Below are 21,140 nucleotides of genomic sequence, written 5' to 3' on the forward strand. Positions count from 1 at the left end.
CTCATCAGTCTGACACATCTAATATTCAAAGCTATGGTATGAATAATCATGGAAATGGTCAACATGGACATTGACAACCTACATACCCTGGACCCATCCCAGTTTGGCTTTGTTAAGGGAAGGTCCTGCCTTCTAAACCTGGTAGACAGTGCATATCACTTTTCATGACCTGGCCAAGCCATTCAATACAATACCCCACTCAGGTATTATTGACAAACTCTTAGAACTAGGCATAACTCACTGGATTGTCCACTGGCCCACAAATAGGACCCTAGAAGTCAGGATCGGTGAGACCACCTCAACCAAGAGAATGGTCACTAGCTGAGTACCTCAGAGCTCCTTTTGGCATCTACTGCTTGGAAATCAAAGCTAATGTCAAAGGCCTCTGGCTCACCAAGTTCATAAATGACTGTAAATTGGGAGCTATCATAGATTTCCCCCATGACACCAATATCCCAAAAAAGGGTCTTACCCAAACAAATGACTGGTGTGAAAGCCACAGACTGAAACTCCGTGCAAAGAAATGCATTATAGTGTCCTTTGGAAATTCATTCACCCAAACTAATTACTTCATCTATAAGACCCCCCCCTAAGAGCTGACTCGATTGTTTGGGATCTGGGAACATATGTAGACAATAATCTGGTATTTGACCAACATGTAGCCAAAATAGTAAGAAAATCATTCTATGTCACACAACTCATAAGCAAGGGTATGGAATCCAGATCCAAGGAAGTAATAGCACCAGTCTACTCGGACCCTATCAGACACATCATTGGGTACAATGCCCCCTCTGACATGAACCTAATCAGGTACTTGCAAAAGTTGGATTGCCCTCAAAGATTCCTCACCCAGTGAATCTAGGGTATGAATTACCTGTCCTACAAATCTTGCCTTAAGGTCCTATCTCTGTACTCAATCTCCTATAGGGCACTAAGAGGTGATTAATGCCTAGCATCCAAGACATTCACAGATCCATTTCTGATGGATCTGTTGTACATCCACAAGACAATGAACTTTGCATGCAACATAAACAGAAATGTCTGGAGGGACTAATATGTTTCCTCAAAGGATCCCCGCACTGTGGAACAAGCAGAGTTAATCTCTGACATTATTCAAAAGAAACCTTGATCAGTGGATGGGAAATCACAAATTCATCCCTGGTCTGGACCCCATGTTTCTGAAGGACAAAGGTTGACAATAAGTAAATTAATCCTCAACTAATATACCCATCTACATAGCCCTTAGCTACCTTTTTACTAACATATCCCACCATAAAGGCATCCAAGAAACTGTGGAGCAAAATTGGGTTGAGTTGCATGGTTAGGCATATAAAGACACTGGTGGTTGTAAGCTTAGTATAAACCTTAGAACCTATGCACTGTCCCAGGCACAAAGTATTAGGGGGTGCAATTGGCCATCCAATCTATCATCCCAATTCCCAATCACTCTTTAGTGCAATATTGGCTTTAAAAATGATATTGCATTTGCGATTCTGTGTGTGGTCTAAACTGTAGCGACTGCTTGCTACATTACAGCAAGCAGTTTGCTGCAGTTTGAAAAAAATTACATAGAAAATGAGCTGTGTAGCTCCATGTGGGATAGAAACTGTAGCAACTGCTGCAATTTATGGGAAAAACGATTTTTTTAACTAAATGAGAATAAACAGCAAAAAACAAAGTGGGTATGAAACCAGAGTTTGAAGCAGAATACAACAAATATCATATACGTCAGTCTGAGTTGATAAACAGCACAGAATGTTTTTGATGACCATATTTTGTCTGGGATGAATTACCAAACCTCTCCTATTACTACCTTTTATGTGCCACAACTAGAAGGCAAGGGCAGTCAGTGCCCTATTTGAAACAATGGGTTTGTCAAAGTGTCCTACTTTCCACTGGCATATAAACCGTAAACAATCACCAGGTCTTACAGAAAACAACTCACATGTTTGAAAGACAAAGCTGTCTTAGTGAGTGGCTAACACACATTCATCACAAATGCAACAGGTTTTGAACTGTAAAGGCTGTCACAGAATGTGATACTCCACAGTGTCATATCACTTTTCTGAAGTCACCAAAATTTAAATTTGGCAATGCAATTACGTTCTGTATTCCTGAATAGCACTTCTCTGCTTTACTGACTTGACCAAGTGCCATTCTATATTTTAAAAATGTACACAGGATGAGTAATTCACCAACTGAGAAATTAAATCTAATCCACCAATGGATTCATTTAACCATTCAACTTCTTCTGAAAACGTCATGCTGTAAAATATTCAGTTCATCATATTGTGAGTGCTGGTGTTAGATCACTTCAGTCAAACCAAAATCTAGAAAAGTATCTCACCATTCCTCTTTATTCACCAGTTACATTAGTCCTAATTTATGGAAAACAGTGAAATAACAACTGCCAACCTTGGTTGGCAAAGTTATATTTCTAAGAATGAAGTTACAGGTATTCCTGGATTAGAAAGCTAGATGACAACAGCAGACAGTGCAAAAATTCTGTCCCTACACTAGCTTAAAACAACTCTTTTTTTCACAATTGTTTTTACTGAAAAATTTAACAAAACATTAATGTATAAAATAAATATTATAAAATAAATATACATATCTAAAGAACAATAACAAATGACAACTTAAATAACTATTTGTAATGGTGTCTGCTATAAAACAGAGTTTTGTAACCAGAAAAAGAAATGTGATAAGAGTAGCTATTAGTTGATTATTAAAGTCTGTTTATCCAGCAGTTCTTTGAATTTCAACCATATATTATATGAAGAAGTGATTCTAAATGTTCTTGTCCTGATCGTGATAAGTTCAAGATGACAACTTCAGTTGCTAAGTGTACAAATTCCTTCATATTAGGAGTAGTCTGATTCTTCCAGTTCTTGGTGGTGACTTTTCTTGCTAATGTTAAGATACTCCATAAAAGATGTTTTTTTTTTATTTTCATGACACAAGTGGAAATAGATTTGTTAAATAAAATAAGAGAATTGTTAAGCATAAATGTATCATTAAAAACTGACTGTAAGAGAAAATTCATATTATCGCAATATATTTTATGTTTTATAGAATCGTAATACATATGTTGCCAGTCAGCTTTAACATTTAGTTTATATCTCCAACATCCTATGTCTTTATTATACATCAGTGCAACTCTATGTGGTGTGATAAAGGTCCTATGTAAGACCTTCCAAGAGAATTTCCTCCACCTCGTTGATGAAGTAGTCTATTTTGAAGATTGGAGCATTAGTTTTTTTATCATCTACACTTGGAAAGTTATTATTAACAAGTCTAAAATAATAGCTTTCTCTGTGACATACTGTTGATTTCTTAAGTACCTTATATATTTTAGATAGAAAGCCCTTTCCAATTATATTCTGGTACATTAGAAGAATGAGTAAATCAATAAATGTGGGGAAGAATTTTTATTGGTTGCATTAGAGTAAATCAATAAATGTGGGGAAGAATTTCTATTGGTTGCATTAGAGTAAATCAATAAATGTGGGGAAGAATTTCTATTGGTTGCATTAGATTAAGTTTATGTTCAACTAACTGTCTACAATTTTTAATTTCTAACCACATACCTTTACTTAACTCAAACTTATTAATGATATGGTCAACATTTTGTAACTTCCCAATGTCTTGTAATGGATACTAATATAACAGGTTTTCATCTTTAAATGTAGACATCGTTGTTAAATTAAATGTATTAATACTATTTTAAGTACAAGCAATTGGAAATACATAGAAAATCCATGCTTTATATTCAGGATTCCTGAAAATGAAATTTCTAAAGGAGGTTATTACTGCATTAATATAATAAGAGTTAACTGGTTTGTTTTTGTTTTCTATAAAATAGTCTTTTACTAACCAACGAAATGTATTAGTAGCTGTTTTAGTATATCATTTTGTTAAATTATTGGATATACACCAAATACCTCCCTGGACATCTTTCCATTTGCCATTATAATGGTTATTTAACCAAGAAATTATTGTTTTAACAATTGAGGATAAAGAATATAATTCTAAATCTGGAAGACCAAGACCAGTCAATGTCTGACCAATAATGTGATGGTTTAAAGCCAATATAGACTTATTAGGAAACCAAAAAAAATTAAGAACTTTGTGAATGCATTGGTCATAGCAAATAGGAAACATGGAATGTAGAAACAGATGTATCTACTGAATGAGGTATAAGCTGTCTGCAAAGAAGAGAAGGAATAGTAACTGAAGTCTCAGTAAAACTAGGGTCCTGTAATCTGTCTAGAATAAATGTTAGCGAATAAAATTATTGCAAATGTGCTTGCCTTGGAAAACTCAAGAAGAACTCCAACATGTCCTATTTATGTGGCAAGCAAAATTTAGGTCTTTTAATCTAGTAGTTCTGATGCTGTTTGTTTTGTGGATGTGCAAAAGATTCATCAAAACAGCATCCAGGGATGCCTTTTATGCCAGGTAAAGATCACTCCTCAGAAGTCTGTATAATACCGAATAAAAAAGACAGGGCTATGAGGTGATCAGTGTAGGACATTGTGCTTAATCCCTGTATTCCTTTTGTAATGAACCTTTGTGGATATTCCAGTTGTTGCATGTGTCTGGGAAGGTACATACCAAATGGGACATTATACTCTGTAATGGGTCTGATGAGGGCTGAGTACAGTGGTATGATAACCTCTCTGGACCTGGATGGCATGCCCTTGCTAATAAGCTGAGCAACACAGAAGGATTTTCTTACTACGTTGGACATGTGTTAGTCGAAGGCTAGGTTACTATCTACATGAGTTCCCAGATCCCTGACTAGTGACTTAACTTTTTGGGGAGTTTTACTGCCATAAATACCCATTGTGGCCAACTTTCCAAAAGTTTTTTAAGCCATGGCTTTGGCACCAAGTGTTTGTCTGTGTTAGAGCTCCCTGAAGGATGTTCTTATCTTGAGGGTGGGGGGGGGGGGGGATTCAATTACTGCTCTCAATATGCAATCATGTGTGAACTTGGTTAGATAGAGGTCTTTGACATTGGTTTTCACATCTGAAAAGTATATGCCAAAGAAGAGAATGTCTAGCATATAACCTTATGGCTGGATAAAAGAGACAGGAGAAAGGGGACTAAAATGAGATGAGAGCAATTACATCTTGGATGAAGAAATTACTAGTGGTCATGATATGTACAGCAACTGATCATACAGTTTGGGATGATTTTTCAGTTTTAATTCATTTGCTGTGCTTAGATACATGAAGGTGGCTGTCATTCAAAATACAGTCACATTGTCAATCATCATGAACACGCCCAAGGAGCCCTAACATTGCTGTTGGGTACTTCTCCTTGGTGTGTCCAAGAAATGTACTGAGGAAGTGCTATAACTATATGACAAAGCAGTGGACATTTGACATAAGCAAAGGAAGAAATACTGCCTTACTTGTAGGAATAACTGCTGATATTACTCCCATACTCCCAGACTTTTTAACCAGTCTAAGTGTATAAAGAGAAAGGTAATTAATGCTGTGAAAGACATCTTGAAAATGAGGAGAATCCAAGAAGACTTGGTATTTCCAGCTCTTCTGGCCTCTTACTGAAAAGGATACAGCATAAGGATATCCACAAGGGCTAAGGCTCAAGAATGGAAGTATCCCAGAGGAGACGGGAGGAGCCCACAGAGGGTAGAGGTGCCCAATACCCATTCAAAAGATGGGCTGAGAAGAGCAGAGAAGGCAAACAGTAAATCAGGTACAGACACCTAAGAAATCATCCTCCAACATGATGAAGAGAAGATAGCAAAAGGACACAAAGCAACGGCCCAATTAGAATTTGGCTCGGAAGGTAACACTTGAGCTAAGGCAAAGAAAAAGAGAGAGAGAGAGAGAGTGAGAGGCTTATAGAATAATGTAGGCTTAGATTAGCCCAACTGAATGACTTTGAGGAATGAGAATAGGTAAAACTATGAGACAATCTGCTGAAACAAGAATGGAGAGAATGTATCACAATATACTTGAGGAAGAATACTGACATATCAGGCAAATGTAGGAGAAATCTATTTTAAAAGAAAATAAAGTTGTGCAAGGGCAAGACAGCTACCCAGAGAAGGACTGACAGGAGTGACATACAGAATGCATGGCTGAATGAAAACAGAGAGAGAGAGAAGGAGAAGACATAATTGTAAAAAAAAAAATAACTATAAGCAAATAGCAGAGTGAGAAAAAAAGTACGGTGACAAAAATGGATATTAAACAAAAACAGAAAAGATGGGATACATAGAAGTGTGAGCAGATGAAAAAAATGAATTGGTGTCTCATGGGTAAAGAAAGGAGTGGATAGAAAGGCACGGATGGATGAGGAGGGTATTACAAAGGAAATGGGGTGGATAAGGATGAAGAAGTTCAACCTCTTAAACCTGTGGAATGGGAAGACAAGAGTAGATAAAATGGAAGATGATGAAGGAAGAGGTCTGCAAACCAAACTGTGGCAAAGTGTGGGAGGGGGCTTAGAAGGCATGGAATCACAAAAGAAAATTCAGATGAGCAGAGAAAAGGCAACAAAGGTAAGGGTAAAGGGAAAGAAGAAGAAAAGATGGGTCTATATTATCTCATCGAATGCTTAAAAAAGCGAACGATGAATAATCGACCCCATGTAAGCGAAAGCTTACAATCACGAAAGCTCAGAATAAAAAAAAAAAAAGAAAAAAATTGAAAGAGTATATAAAGTGGGGGGCTTCACCCCCACGCCCCTCGATGTGTGGGGCTGGGGCCCCCACACCCCCCCATACTTAAATATACCAACTCCGAGATCACACTACAGTGCCGAAAACAGCAAAGTAATGGAAGTGGCCAAGCAAATTCTTTCCCTGGGAAAGAATTCACTTAAAAGCCACTTCGCTATTTTGCTTTTTTGTTGTTTTAAGTTCGATCAAGACGCATTCGATAGAATGCATCTTTGATCATCTAATAGGTACCCAAAAAGATGGAGGACTACTAGTAAAAATGAAAGGAAGCTAAAGCAAAACAGATTGGAGAAGGATGGGGTGTCCCACCAAAAAAAAAGATACAGAGAGCTGCTAATGGTAGAAGATTAGCAGAACCACAGCATAAGGCTAATTTGATATTCAGGAGCAAAATGAGTATAAACCCATCAATGACCCAAGGATGAAAGCTGGGGAAGAAAGAAAGACACTCATCCGGCACAGGAAGAGATGTAGGCAGAATGAGAAATAAAAAGGGAGGAAGATAATAGATTATTGTAAAGGAGAACAGGAGGAGGGTAAATGGTAGTCGCATGAAACATAGGAGATATCAAACACAGTCAAAAGGAAAAGGATAATTAGGAAACTAATAGGTGAAGAGAAATAGGATTAATACAGCAAACGCATCAAGAGAAAAAAGAACTAGCACAAGCCTCAAGAACATATCTGGAATTAGTGCAAAGGAAAGAGGACACTAACAATTCTATTTAGGAATGATTATGTGTAGCTCAGCTGCAGATTAACAAGAACAAAGAATGACAATCTTTAATATGGCAGGGCAGAATACAGGATAAACTATGGAGGCTAGGTTAACATCCATGCATCCTACTATGATGGTGAAAGGCTCTTCCAGAATTTTTTTAAAGAATAGAAGCAAGTGGACAAAAACTGGATGAGGAAATAAAGGGGGGGGGAGGGTGGGGGCTTCAACACCATGTAGATCACAAGACAGACAAAAGTTAAGAAAAAAAGGAAATTAATAAACAGAGTCCAAAGGAGATCACGGGTGAAATAATTAGAGGCAGGGTGGATTGACAAATGCAAGGTTACTCAAGAGGAAAACAGGCAGTACACATACAAAGGTTGGGAGTTATAAATGAACAGTGTGGGTGAGGCACACAGAACTGAGCAAGAATGGTCCATATCAAGGAAGGGAGCATATAAGATGATACCGTAAACATAGCACTATGGCTGAATATAAGAGAATGGAGGAAAACGGACTGAAATGAGATGACAGCAAAGAGACGAATGAAAAAGCCAAGAGAAAACAAAGAAAGAATAGGAAATATTAACTACAAATATTTTCTAGAGAGAGACAAAGCAAGATGGGAATAGCGGGGCTGAGTAAAAGCAGCAATCAAAAGGAGAAAGGAAGAGGAAAAAGAAGAAAGAGTTATACTAGATCCAGAGAAGAAGAGACAAGAGCGTGGAGAGGGAAGGATAACGGAGTCACTGTTTAGGTACCAACTGAAAAAATGTTGAGAAGGAAAGAGTTATTGTTGATGAATGGAAATAGGATGGCTAAATGCCTGGAGAGGAAAATAAAGGTTAAGAGAAAGAAACAAACTACAAGAACGTTTGGGACAAAACAGGGTGAAATAACAACAAGGGAAGGGTAGATAAGACAAACGTAGCAGGTTATCACCAAGATTTATACAGCACCTGGTTAAGAGACAGCCCCTGCTACTTAAATATATCAACTCTGAGATCGCACTACACTACACTACACTAAGATGTGTTAGTTAGTAAGAAAGGAACATGACTGAGGTTACCTATGAAACTCCGGTAAGTATCGAAGAGATATATCGTTTTGTTAATGTTTTCACAGTGACGTAGTGTTTCTAAGAGAAGGTTGAGGATAGTTTTTTTACAATTTAAACAGGCAGTCATGAAGTGCAGAATGGTATGCTTGCCATTTTGTTCTGTGTAGTGCTATCTTGGCATTGATATATTTAAGTATCAGGGGGTGTGGGGTGCGCAGCTCCCCACATGGGGGAAACAGGGGGGTTTGCCCCCCTGCTTATATTTGGAGAAGAGTAATATGTTTTTTTTTTATTTGTTTCTGTATGTAGTTGTGCTGGCATATATTACATGTTGGTTTCCTGTGTTTTTTCAATGTTATGGGATTCAAAGTTCTGAGTTTTCAGTGTTTTGAATTTTCAAGATTTTGGTCTCACCGTTTTGAATTTCAATGTTATGGACTTTCAATGTTCTAAAGTGAATATATATATATATATATATATATATATATATATATATATATATATATATCTATATCTATGGATCACCTACACAAGAACGACAGCGCAAAACACAGACACCCACACAGCCGACACCACATGGTTGACAATCGAAACACCGACAATGTAATTACTGCACATAAAAAGTAAAATAAATACAATTTCCTTTTTTGTGCTAGCAGGGGGGCTCAGCCCCCCCGCACCCCCCGTAACTTTAATATACCAACTCTGAGATCGCACTACAGTGCAGGAATGGAAATCTTTCCATTCCACACTACGGAGGCATACCGTTTCCCCATTATTGGCATTCTGATTGTCGACCACATGGTTTCGGTTATGTGGGTTTTGGTCTTCTCAGCTGTCGTTCTTCTGTAGGGGACCCATATATATATATATATATATATATATATATATATATATATATATACATACATATATATATGTGTGTGTGTGTGTGTGTGTGTTATATATATGTATATCTGTGTGCAAAAACACTCGAACGTCAGCTTTAGTAATGTTGACTACAAAAGGTTGACAAAGCAAACACTGACATTCCACTATACATGTGTGAGCAAAATACTGTCCACGTGCAAATGAAAAGATAAAGAAAGGCAAATCCTATTTTTCTAGGGGGCAAGCCACCTCTGCACCCCTCACACACCCTACTATTTATATATACGAACACTGAGTTTGCTCAGTCTCTGGGGAAGGGGCATATTCCTCAACCCTGGAGACTGACAATCCTGCACACCTCTTGATCATCTGCTTTGTCAACAAAAGATGTTTTCATTCAGGAGTTTTGATCCAAGTAACCATTTTCATATATACACAGATTTATACAGGTGTGTGTGTGTGTGTGTGTGTGTGTGTGTGTGTGGTGGTGGGGGGGCGACAATGTAATTTGACTGAATGCTCATTTGACTGAATCACAAATGGCCAAACACAATTGGCTGAAAACTCGTTGATTACATCACAGGTGATAGAAAATTATAAAAGTGTATAGACTGTATGTGATGGTGTCATTTGTCATTGTAGGAGTTATTAGTGAAGTGAACCTACAAAATTATATGTAGCTTGACAACGACCACGATTATGTTGTGCCCCTGTAGATGTTTACATTTCTACACCAGCACTGATACATTCTGTGTGTGTGTGTGTGTGTTTGTGTGTGTGCGTATGTGTGTGTGTGTGCGCGCGTGTGTGTGTGTGTGTGTGTGTGTGTGTGTGTGTGTGTGTGTGTGTGTGTGTGTGTGTGTGTGTGTGTGTGTGTGTGTGTGTGTGTGTGTGTGTGTGTGTAGTGACTTTTCTTTTCCCCATGGTTGTGCGATCATTGGGTTAGTATATATAAGTAAGGGAGTATAGAGTAAAAAAGGTTTTTAAGGTATACTAGCTGGGTACAATATTTTCTTTCAGTTGTGATTCAGTCAAATGAGTTTTCAGGAAACTCCTCCTTTTCCCACTGTAGTGTGATCTCAGAGTTGGTATATATAACTAGCAGGGAGTGTGGTGCGGTGCAGTGCACATGGGGGCTACAGGGGGCTTGGCCTCTTTCAAAAATATAGAGCTTTGTGTTTTCGAAGTTACAGGACTTCAATCATATGCTCTCAACCATATGTAGTTCAAAGTTTTGTTACTTTGATGTAACAATGTGGACTTTATATGTTTATATGACTAATTTTTTGGAAACTCAAAAGTCATATGGTCGAGACCATATCATTGAGTTTTTGGAAACTCAAAATAAAAAAAATAAAGCTATGTTTTTGCAGGGGGGGGCAAGCCCCTTGCAACCCTCCTGAAAATTATCTATACCAACTCCGAGATCGCACTACAGTGGTAAAAAGGGTAAATTCCCCGATCTCCACTGTACTGCTATCTTCATAGAACTGCTTCAAAGGGGAATTAATCATTTTCTCCACTGTGGTGTGATCTCAGAGTTGGTATATATAATTTTCAGGTGGTATGAGGAGCTTGCTGTCCACATGGGGGTGCAGGGGAGCTTCCATGTGCAAAAACAAAGATTTTTATTTTAATAATTCGAGTTTCTGAAAACTAAGTGAAGTCATATAAACCCATATTTGTGTGTGTGTGTGTGTGTGTGTGTGTGTGTGTGTGTGTGTGTGTGGCATGCATACATTAAATAAAAGGGAGGAGAGGTTTACCAGGGTTTTTACAGGAAGAGGTAATAAAATCAAGTACACATCATCCAATCTCATTAATAACTACAAATGCCAAAATACTGACAAAAATACTAGCTGCCAAACTGGAGAAATACACTCTGTTACTTAACAAAACTGGACTGCTAAGGCTTGTCATAGGAGACAGCCACTGGATAACTGGTGGTAGGTTCAGGCAATTCATGACAGTTTACAGACAGTGGAAGGGACAACTGTGTGAAAGACTGAGTGACATTTGAAAAACATTTGAAATCAAAGTACAGACCTTTCAGCACATGTAACTCAAAGACGTATAGTCATAAGAGAGGTTCAGAAGATGGGTGAAAGCATTATATTGACTTAAACGTATTACTTGGACTGTAAAACAGGTGGTAGAATTCATGGAACTCTGGGGAGGGACAGGGCATCACAGGAAGCAGTGAAATATGTACAAAACACTAAAATCATTCAGGTCAGTGTGAGACCAGGAATTAGGAATGTTGTACTGTTGGAGGCTATAGAAAACAGAGTAAGGAAACTTCAGCATACTAGAGATGTGGTAAAGGGAATGGACATAGCAGTTTTGAAATGCACAACATTCAGGGGATCTGGAAAAAGGTAGCCAGGGAAGAAGAGATGTGTATGGAGGTGGTAAACTTCAAAATGTACAGGAATTATGCATATTAGCTATAGCACAAGGGAAACCACACCTACTAGGAAAGCAGATTGTGATAATGGTATGCCAGGTAAAAAAAAAAAAAAAGCATTGTGTAACGGTGGAAAGAGGGCATGAAAGGAGTAAAAACTCACAATTTTTCATAAGAGATAGACAGTGGTGAACTAAACTATGTTCAAAAGAGAAAAAGGAAGAGAAAAACAGGTCACTAGGCCAGATCCTAAAAGCCTTGCTCTTGGAGTAAATGACTCACTCTGGTGTAAGGCATATCTATAAAAAAAGGCATTGGAGTATGTCACATACACTGACATTGAGTCTTTTAGAACTGGGGCCAGTGAGTGGAATTAGCAGATGAAATTCTATCACTTGGGGCAGGAAGGGAGGGATGAAAACTACAAAGGGGGGGGTGGCAGTTAGCAGAACTAGAAAAGGGAAAATGGGAAAAGAGATGAAGATATAAATATGGACAGGGAGAGGGAGAGATCAAAAAGATGCATGTTGGATAGGAAGAAAACGTAAAGAAAATCAGCAATACTGATGTGCAATGATGAGACAGAGGAAGGATAGATATATGGAATGAAGGAAGACCGAGTTGTACCACTGAAGATTATTTATTTATGTATTTATGTGTATATACAAGTCTCTCTATGGTATACATAACTTATTCTTTAAAAATCAACAAAGACAAAAAAAATGAAGAAACTGTATCTCATCCTGTCTCCTAGTATACAGCATATATTACATCATTCCTTGTACAGTGCAGGGGATATTGGTCAACAAAAAATGCCAGTTTGGGTCACTCTGACCATTTGTCCCTACAGTTGCTGAATGCCAGTCATATAGTTCAGTGACAGCATATTTTTATACATATGCATGCATGCACACACCTGAGAAGAATGCTGCATGTGTGATTATGTCTATCTAAAAGTCAGAAATGATTTGTGCTGGCTGTCTTATATGGATCAGTTTGTTAATTAAGAAGGATAAAAAAATATAGAAATACAAAAAGTGATGCTAAAAAGTATAAAAGATTAAGACCCGAATAATATTTGAAGGTTTTCTTTTTTTTTTCTGGTCTGCATTACTGCAGTTTACTCTAAGGTCAGTTCTACATTTAATATATGTAATTTGTGTTATTACAGATTGCTTTAAGGTCATATTTTAAGTCATCACTTTTATGCTTTTCAACCATACTGGACTGAAGGAGTGTTAAGCTTTATTTTTAGAGATGCTGAAATAACAGGTTACAATTCCATACCATTGAGGTAGGTGTGCTATTAAATTCTTATTTCTTATGTGCTACAGAAAGAATCACCACAGAGTGATGTTATTCTCAGCAGAGTTTCCTCTGGGTGCATCAATCTATAAAGTGTTCATTTTATTACTAACTACACTAACAGGAAACAGCAGAGTATCTCCCTGATTGGGACATGTTTTTTTTTTAATATAATGCTAATTTTCTTCAATTGGACTTGTGTTTGCTTACAGACAATGCTTAGGAATTGCATATAAATTATTACCCACTTCCTACCTTGATATCAGCTTTGGCTGGCAGTTGGCACAGTGGTTAAGGTTGCAAGTTCTAGTTCTCATGGTATAGGGTTTGATACTCAACCCTTATTTGCCTCTTGTGTGAGCTTGAGCAAGTCACTTAACTAGACATTGCTCACAGGTCCCTCCTGAAAATGGACTGTATGTCCAGTGAGCCTATTTGGTTAACAAATAGGGTTATTATTAAAAAATAAATCTGCCAGTTGGTGCAGAATATTAAGGCTGTGAGCTGTAGTTCCTGAGGTGAGTTTGATTACCTCAGGCCTCATTATACTACTGTGTTGTCTTGAGCAAGTCACTTAAACAGACATTGTTCCCGAGTTAGCCCTGGAAAGGAACTGTGTATACATTGGGCCTACCTGGTTAACAAATGGGTATTATTATTATGGGTTGGGGGCTGGCAAATTGATTAAGGAGTTTACCTTACAGACGCAAGGTACAGAGCTTGATTCTCACCTTTGAGAACTGTGGCTAGACTTAAAAAAGTCTGCTGCGATTGTTAAAGTAGTAATTATCTGTGAACCTATGAATTGTGTGTTCTATCCATGATTTCAGGTAACTCGTCACATCACTGTAAGTTATCTGTAACAACAACATGTGGGACCAGACTGGTGGGGGTCATGAAAACATATGGATGGTGATGTACAACAGAACTTGTGTCTGTAAGAGCCAATCCTTTATAGAGTTTATACTCAATACAGTATACCGAGATACTTAATTAATACTATAAGTTTGTGATTTTTTAAATTTATTTCCTGTACTGTTTTACCAATCTGTTAACTGTGGTTTGACAACCACTTGCTCATCACAATGACAAACTCAATGAGTAATGGAACTAAACAGATTGCATAAAATATTTAACAACATGCATAACAGATATTCTTCATGTTTGCCATGGCTTCAGCACATAAACTGTTTTATTTGAAATTCTGGGAAAGAAAGAAAAAATCCATCTTAGTTTTATTAGTAGCATGACATTAAAGGAAACCTGCTGTTTAATTTCACTAAAGGATCTCTGTAGTATTTACATTGTAAGGTGTTGGACACAATCTATAAAGCTGCCCTTAAAAGGAAAATTGTAGTTCAGTTACAGTCTATACTCATTATGGAGTACACCAAAGTAACAGAAAAATGGAAATCTTATTTGAATTTTAGCCAGAAGTTCTGTCTGGTTTTGAGTTCATTAAGAGCAATCTCTAGATGCTTGAAAGAAAAGTATATCTAATAATACATTTGGTTTGGGGAAATTTTTTACTTAAAATGAGCACATGAATATATTTTGTTTGATGGTATGAAATATAATTTTTCAGAACTATGTCTAAAACTCATTCTGTTACTGTGTGCCCTAAACTATTTAATTAAACTAGAATTTTATTTTATAGATGTAGCATTATATATCCCAAGTCTATGCCATTCAAAACTTTACTAAGGAGCTAATGATCTGATCCAAGAAACCACTGGCAGGAACCACTTAAAGGAAAACAAAAAATGATCTGATCCAGTTGTTAAACAGCATCTCTCCTTTCATTTTTTTGCCTCTAGTGATTTGGAATATGAGGCATCTTTGTTTTTAGAAAATGTATATCAAATGATAGTTTATTCTACCCAAATATGTTTTAATATTTTTATTCCTGGAACCAGTTTGAACATTATCATTTGTTCTGTATTAGCAACCATTTATGCTTTAAATAAGAAGAAAAACATACTCCAGATTGTTATAATAAACAGGCTTAGGTTACACAGTACTTATCAAAGATAAAGAATGCATTTTCTTCATTGTTTAAACTATTATAAATGAAACTGTTTGTACTAAATTCAGTAAGCATCGACTAATGTTATCATAATTAAACATATGCAAAATTAAAGAGTGGGTTTAGAATTCAAAACACAATTTATATTATGGCTGCTTACCTTTCTGAAAGTGTGGATCTCACACTTCCTGTCCGCATTAACATGCTCTGCATGTCCTGCGGGGCTGTGGTCAATCCTGACATGGAACTATGGTGGCTGAGAGACAGGTCAATTGACTCTGAACTGGTATGAAGACTGTTTATGGACGGATGACTTAGTGTGTCCTTGCTCCCAGCAGAGGAACTGCTGAGATTTGTGGCCCACTGTAGTCCGCCTGAGGTAAGAGAGTGAACAGATGCAGGGCTGGAGGCTAGAGATTGGCTTAAACTTATTACATCCATTGACAAGTCAGTAGGTTTCCCAAAGAGAGGACTGCTGCCACCACTCTGTCCTCCTGCACTTCCTATGCTACCTGTCCCCGAAGATGGAGATTCCAGACTGCCAAGTCGAACCAGCGAAGAACCAGAGCTAGATATTACAGGTGCGTTTTTCCCTGCTTCAGGGCTCGATGCAGGATTTGGCTTGCTGCCAGCCTTGGAACCAAACAACCTATTAAAATAATTAAAAAAAAAAGTGTGAGCATTTTGCATGGACAGAAAAATAGAGTTTTCGGGTATTACAAAGTTCATATCTAAATGATGTATATGCTTTGACATGAAGAAATCAGTCACTAACAGAAGCAAACCTTAAGCTACTATTCAGACTAAACTGTCTTCATGAATGTAACACTTCAATACCATAATGAGGAAAATTCTGTCTTATGGAACTAGACCTCTTCTATTGTGCTATGAGACCTAAGCAGGATCTGATAGCCATTCTGCATAAACAAGTGTGTCATGACAAATACTGGCAACGTTGGCACGCTACACTTTTCATCTGTTGGCCTTAACAAGCTACTTGACACAGTCTGTACAGATAATTTTCCATTCGATTTAACTATCAGATAAAAATTTTCCACATAAACTAAAATGGGGATTTATGGGAAAGAACCATCACTTTGCTATGCCACATATATGCATTTAAACAGGCTTTGCAAGAACTGCTGGGGAATATATTGTCAGGAATCTTGAATAAAATACTAAACAGTTTACCGTTTATGTTATTATTAAAGTTACCGTCCAGCTTTGTCATTTGAAGACTAACTGTAAGAAGCCAACATTGTTGTAGAACAGTACCTCCCTGGCTAGTCTGCGCAGTGGGCATGCCTTGTGTGATTGACATGCCAAATGGCTTTGAAGTCATATGCAAATTATGCGTGATTGACTGCTATGCACATGTGACAGTGACACTTGGCTGTGGTACAGGGCCGACGGGAAATTTACCCTTTTTCAGAATGTAGTGCGATCTCGGAGTTGGTATATTTAATTAGCGAGGGGTGTGGGGAGTAGTAACCCCCCTTGGAAAAATGAAGAAAAAAATATTTGGAGTTATATTGCTTTTCTTTAGCATTCCTTATTTGAACACGTCAGGGGGTGTTGGGTGGTATTTAGGCAGAACTTGCTACTGTGCACCTGGGGAGGTGCTGTTCTACAACATCGCCAAGAAGCTTATAAGAAAAGATGCCAAGTTGCAACTTAGATATAAAAGATGATCAGAAGGTTCTAGATACAGCATGGACCCTGGCAGAGGGAGTAGCCTGATATTATTTTCAGTTTGCATGTTTTACTCCTGCACCCCTGTCTATGAAGAGAACACCTGCCACTGTAGCAGATTATGCTTGATTAATCTGTGTGGACAAAAGCAGGTTATGCAAATCTCTGACACACAGTTAGTGAAGTTGTGTTACATGAATTAGTAAACACATATGGTATAGCATTCTGCATCATTAAAACTTAGACAAGACACTAACTTCAGATGAATGAAAACTAAATGGTGCACTACTCTGACTAGTTTGGCGACTTGTATAACATCCTGACCTTTGTTCATTCAGTGTACGAAACTCAATAAGATAGTCTTGTGGTATTTTAAGGAAACCTTACTCAAGTGAAGGAATGTTATGCTATGCAGTGTAGCTCTTTGGAATCTTGAAATCTATAAAGTGCAGTAGCAATATGGGGGGTGGAATAAGAGAGTATGCACAGTTCTATGAGCACATGTTAGGTATCTGCAACAGTCTGAACTGAGACACAGGCCTGCTAGATATATTTTTTTGCATCTCTTATGGGAGTAACATCTGCTCAGCCTTACTTCTGACCTTGCCATCTAGCACATAGGACCATTAACAACATGTTGTGGGACAACCCCACCCCATAGGTATGACCTTCATACTTAAAGCAAGGTGCAAGTTGAAGAATGAAGGGGGCAATTAGCAGTGGAAATGAACTGGGTGCCCAGACAGCATCACAGATCCTATGACCAAAAAATGATGGCTTGTTGACACTATTTATGAAGTAACTGCACCCAAGTACGTCAAGCTCTTAGGGTACTTGCGTATTATCGCAACCACATTTCTAATGTGGTTTAATTCATAATGTCATTGCAGAGCAAGTGCTTCTGAAATTAAAAAGGAGTGTTTATAGTTCAAATAGTATTTATCACTTTGGTTTTGCTACAGGAACAGGAGTAATGGGTAAATTCGTATTCCTGGGTAGCGTCCTTTACCGATGACATGTACTGAGAAGTAAAAGTAACCTGCTGCTACACATACGGCCTATGAATATCAATACTCACTGACTTCCATCCTCACATCATCCTGCTGACTTGATAGACAGTGACACATTGTTATAAGGGACAGACCATAAACATGGGTCAACAAGTTGGACATTGTGCACAAATCTGGACAGTTGACAGGCGTGTATAGGTGCAATAGCAGTGGGAAGTAGGTACACTACAGCAAAGCACCAGTTATGTACAGCGGCCCATTTAATTTCGGAGTGCGGAAATATGATTAGTACATGTAACAAAATCAAAACGGACATTACCACTTCCACCTTTCACATTAACCTTTCTGTCCTAACTGAAGGCAAGCCTTGGCAAAGAACTAACAATGACAGACATTCCTGTCAACAAGGCACCACAAGAGCAAGACATGTTACGAAAACCTAAAATAATGGGAGGACAACAGCCTAAAAAAATCCGGCTACATTAGAATTACTTATACACTTTAAAACTGACGCAATGACTTAAAATATCTGTGTCATCAAGTGAACACCATATGAATACTTGCTACTTATGTATTATCAGTTTTACAAATGTGGTTGCGATAATATGTAAGTACCGATCTTAGTTACCACTTTAACAAGCTCAGCTGTGTAAACACAAATACCAACTGTTTCATCCAATAACATATGCTTCTTTCTCTCTCTAACTCTCTTCCAGTTTGTATGAGCCACTTTGTAACAGTTCACTATTGTACTCAGTGTGTTCCTGATTAATCCATTATTTACCTGAAGACAATTTTATCAGTTTACCAGAAATGAAAAATGTATTTATTTTATTTGTTTATTTAACATTTGTTGACCGGAAAAGTCATACTAGGACAAAGTCTATTTTCAGCGGAGGCCTGGGGAGAAATGCTTCAGACACATGTCTTTTGGAATGTGGGAGGAAACCGGAGTACCCGGAGGAATAACTCAGAAGGCTGCTGCATGATCAACTACATGAATTCAAGCATTCAGAAACAATTCCAGCACTGGCAGTAAGAGCAGTGGTAAAAAGGGGCTGTTTCCACATTACTGAAATTTGCGATTCTGACAGATGTTAGTCACAAGGATGAAAGACTCCATTGTCAGCTAATTCACACGTCTCTGAATCATTGTTGACTATCACTAGTGCTAATCGCCACTTTCTTGTGGTAGTTATCACTAGTGGCCCATGCATCGTGTTGGCACAGGCACTCCCCTTCCTTCACTCACGCATGCACACACACACACACACACACACACACACACACACACACACACACACACACACACACACACGCGTATATATACCACATACCGCTTACCTATCCCCTAGTTTTTGAACGTCCCTGATGTCTCTTATTATATATTTTTCCCTGCCCTTATAAATCACATATCCTTAGTCAGTTATGGCAGACATAAAAGTTGCAGTCTTAGTGTTCAGGGACTGCATATTGATGCCAGAGCTTTTGCTCTATGAACTTTTTAAGTGAGTCCAGGTAACAGTTTAAATAATATTCCAGTGTTGTTTAGTGTTCATCCCACCACTGCAATGAAGCCTTCCCTCACTGCCCTTTATGACTAATGGACTGATGCAAGCATTGAATCATGCCAGACATTACAGCTTCATGCTAATTATTATGCAAAAATACCTAACTATACTAATAGATTAATTAGTGTAGTGAGGTAATATTTCTGTGTAAAGGGTGCAGGGTTCAACAGCCCCCCCACAACATTTAGAATATCCTTGGTGCATAGTGGGGCCTTGACTCATGTAGTCTTTTTTTTTTTTTTTTTAATTAATTAAGTGCCTTTAAGGAATGTTGTTAAGAGTTATCCCTGGTGTCTAGTTTTCCTCCTAACCCACATGTTTTCAAGTGCTGTTAAGGCATGAAATTAATAGTTATCCCAGGTATCTAGTTCTCCCTCCAACTTTTTTCTTCTTTTGGCTTTCCCCAGTTAGGGGTTGCCACAGCAGAACTCCGGTCCGCTAATGATTGGCAGTAGATTTTCTACGGGTGCTGAGGTGCCAGCTCGACACCCAACCTTCAAGGAAGGCACGCCCATTCTACGCATGTCTTTCGAATGCCACTCGACCACGGGGAGGACATGCAGACTCCATACAGAAGGCACTCCCGCCAAGAGTCGAATGGGAGAACTTCTTGCTGTGAGGCAACAACACTGCTGCTGCACCACCGCGGCTTATCTAGTGCTCCCTCCAACAATGTTGCATAATTTTCTCATTAGTTCTAGGAGAGTATGTAGGAATGACAACCCCCACCACCTCACACACAGCTACACATTCTTACACACAAACACACACACACACACACACACACACACACACACACACACACACACACACACACAAACAGCCACGCAAATACACCCCTTCACCCCAAATAGTACCTGTCAGTTGAACTCCATGGCATTCCACTACCAGGATGGGTGAACACAAGAATATGGCCATGATCATTAATACAAGCATCCATTAGCGGCTCAATCAGCTGCTTAGATGCCTTATTGTGGGCATTTCTGGGGGAGACCACATGGCTAATTAGCATATGCCTTTCCCCAGAATGCCACATTCTCATTTAGTACGGTTGGGGAAACAACCTTGTCTTCATGGTAAAGCACCATGGGAGGGCTGTCTCTGAATTCAAAATGGTTACATTGAGATATATACCTCATATAATCTTCACAGTAACCTAAATGCCAATGCTACAGAGAAAATGGGTGCTCTATGTGCCCCTCAGAAATATTGCTAAGCATTAATTACAATTATTGCCTCTTCTGTTTATTGTCAAATAGATTGCAACTCACATGCTGTTTGTTATGAATCACCAGCCTGAAACACGTTCTTTAAATTTACAGTTGTTACTAACATCATTTTTAGTCTACGATCTGTGCTCATTATAATTTGGCTTATATTATGCTTAATTTCAAATATGTGCAGTTCTATCATGTATACTTAAAGTTCACTGTATACTGACTATGTCTTTTCACAGACATCATCAATTAAGTACTTAATTACGTTGTATACTGAATCAGAATTTCTCTTTTCAATACTTGCATTTGTGCCTCTGACCTAGGTTGGGTGAAAAGATTCCTCAAGAGCAGTCCACCCATCTGTTTGGCAAACAAGCAAGCAATCAAACAAACAAATAAGCCATAGCAACATTAGATTTAGTCAGTCGCTTGAAGTACAAGCCATTAAATCAAAAGTGTTTGGACTTTCCTGACCTGCATACCGTGCATGAATTTGACAATGCGATTTAACACCGCTAATCACTTTTTGAAAAATATTGG

At 38.2% G+C, this 21,140-nt stretch overlaps 1 protein-coding gene across 5 annotated transcripts in view; it reads right to left on the reverse strand.

Annotated features, from left to right (window-relative positions):
- NAV3 (neuron navigator 3) overlaps positions 1-21,140 on the reverse strand; it is a 1,719,037-nt gene that overhangs the window by 344,102 nt on the left and 1,353,795 nt on the right. For all 5 annotated transcript variants that reach the window (XM_044088077.1, XM_044088075.1, XM_044088074.1 and 2 more), the window contains one exon: positions 15,271-15,759. In XM_044088077.1, the coding sequence (XP_043944012.1) occupies positions 15,271-15,759 (489 nt within the window). The remainder of the gene's footprint in view (positions 1-15,270; positions 15,760-21,140) is intronic.

Source organism: Protopterus annectens, chromosome 11.part0, assembly GCF_019279795.1.
Source record: "Protopterus annectens isolate FY-2018-M chromosome 11.part0, PAN1.0, whole genome shotgun sequence".
Classification (NCBI taxonomy): domain Eukaryota; kingdom Metazoa; phylum Chordata; order Ceratodontiformes; family Protopteridae; genus Protopterus; species Protopterus annectens.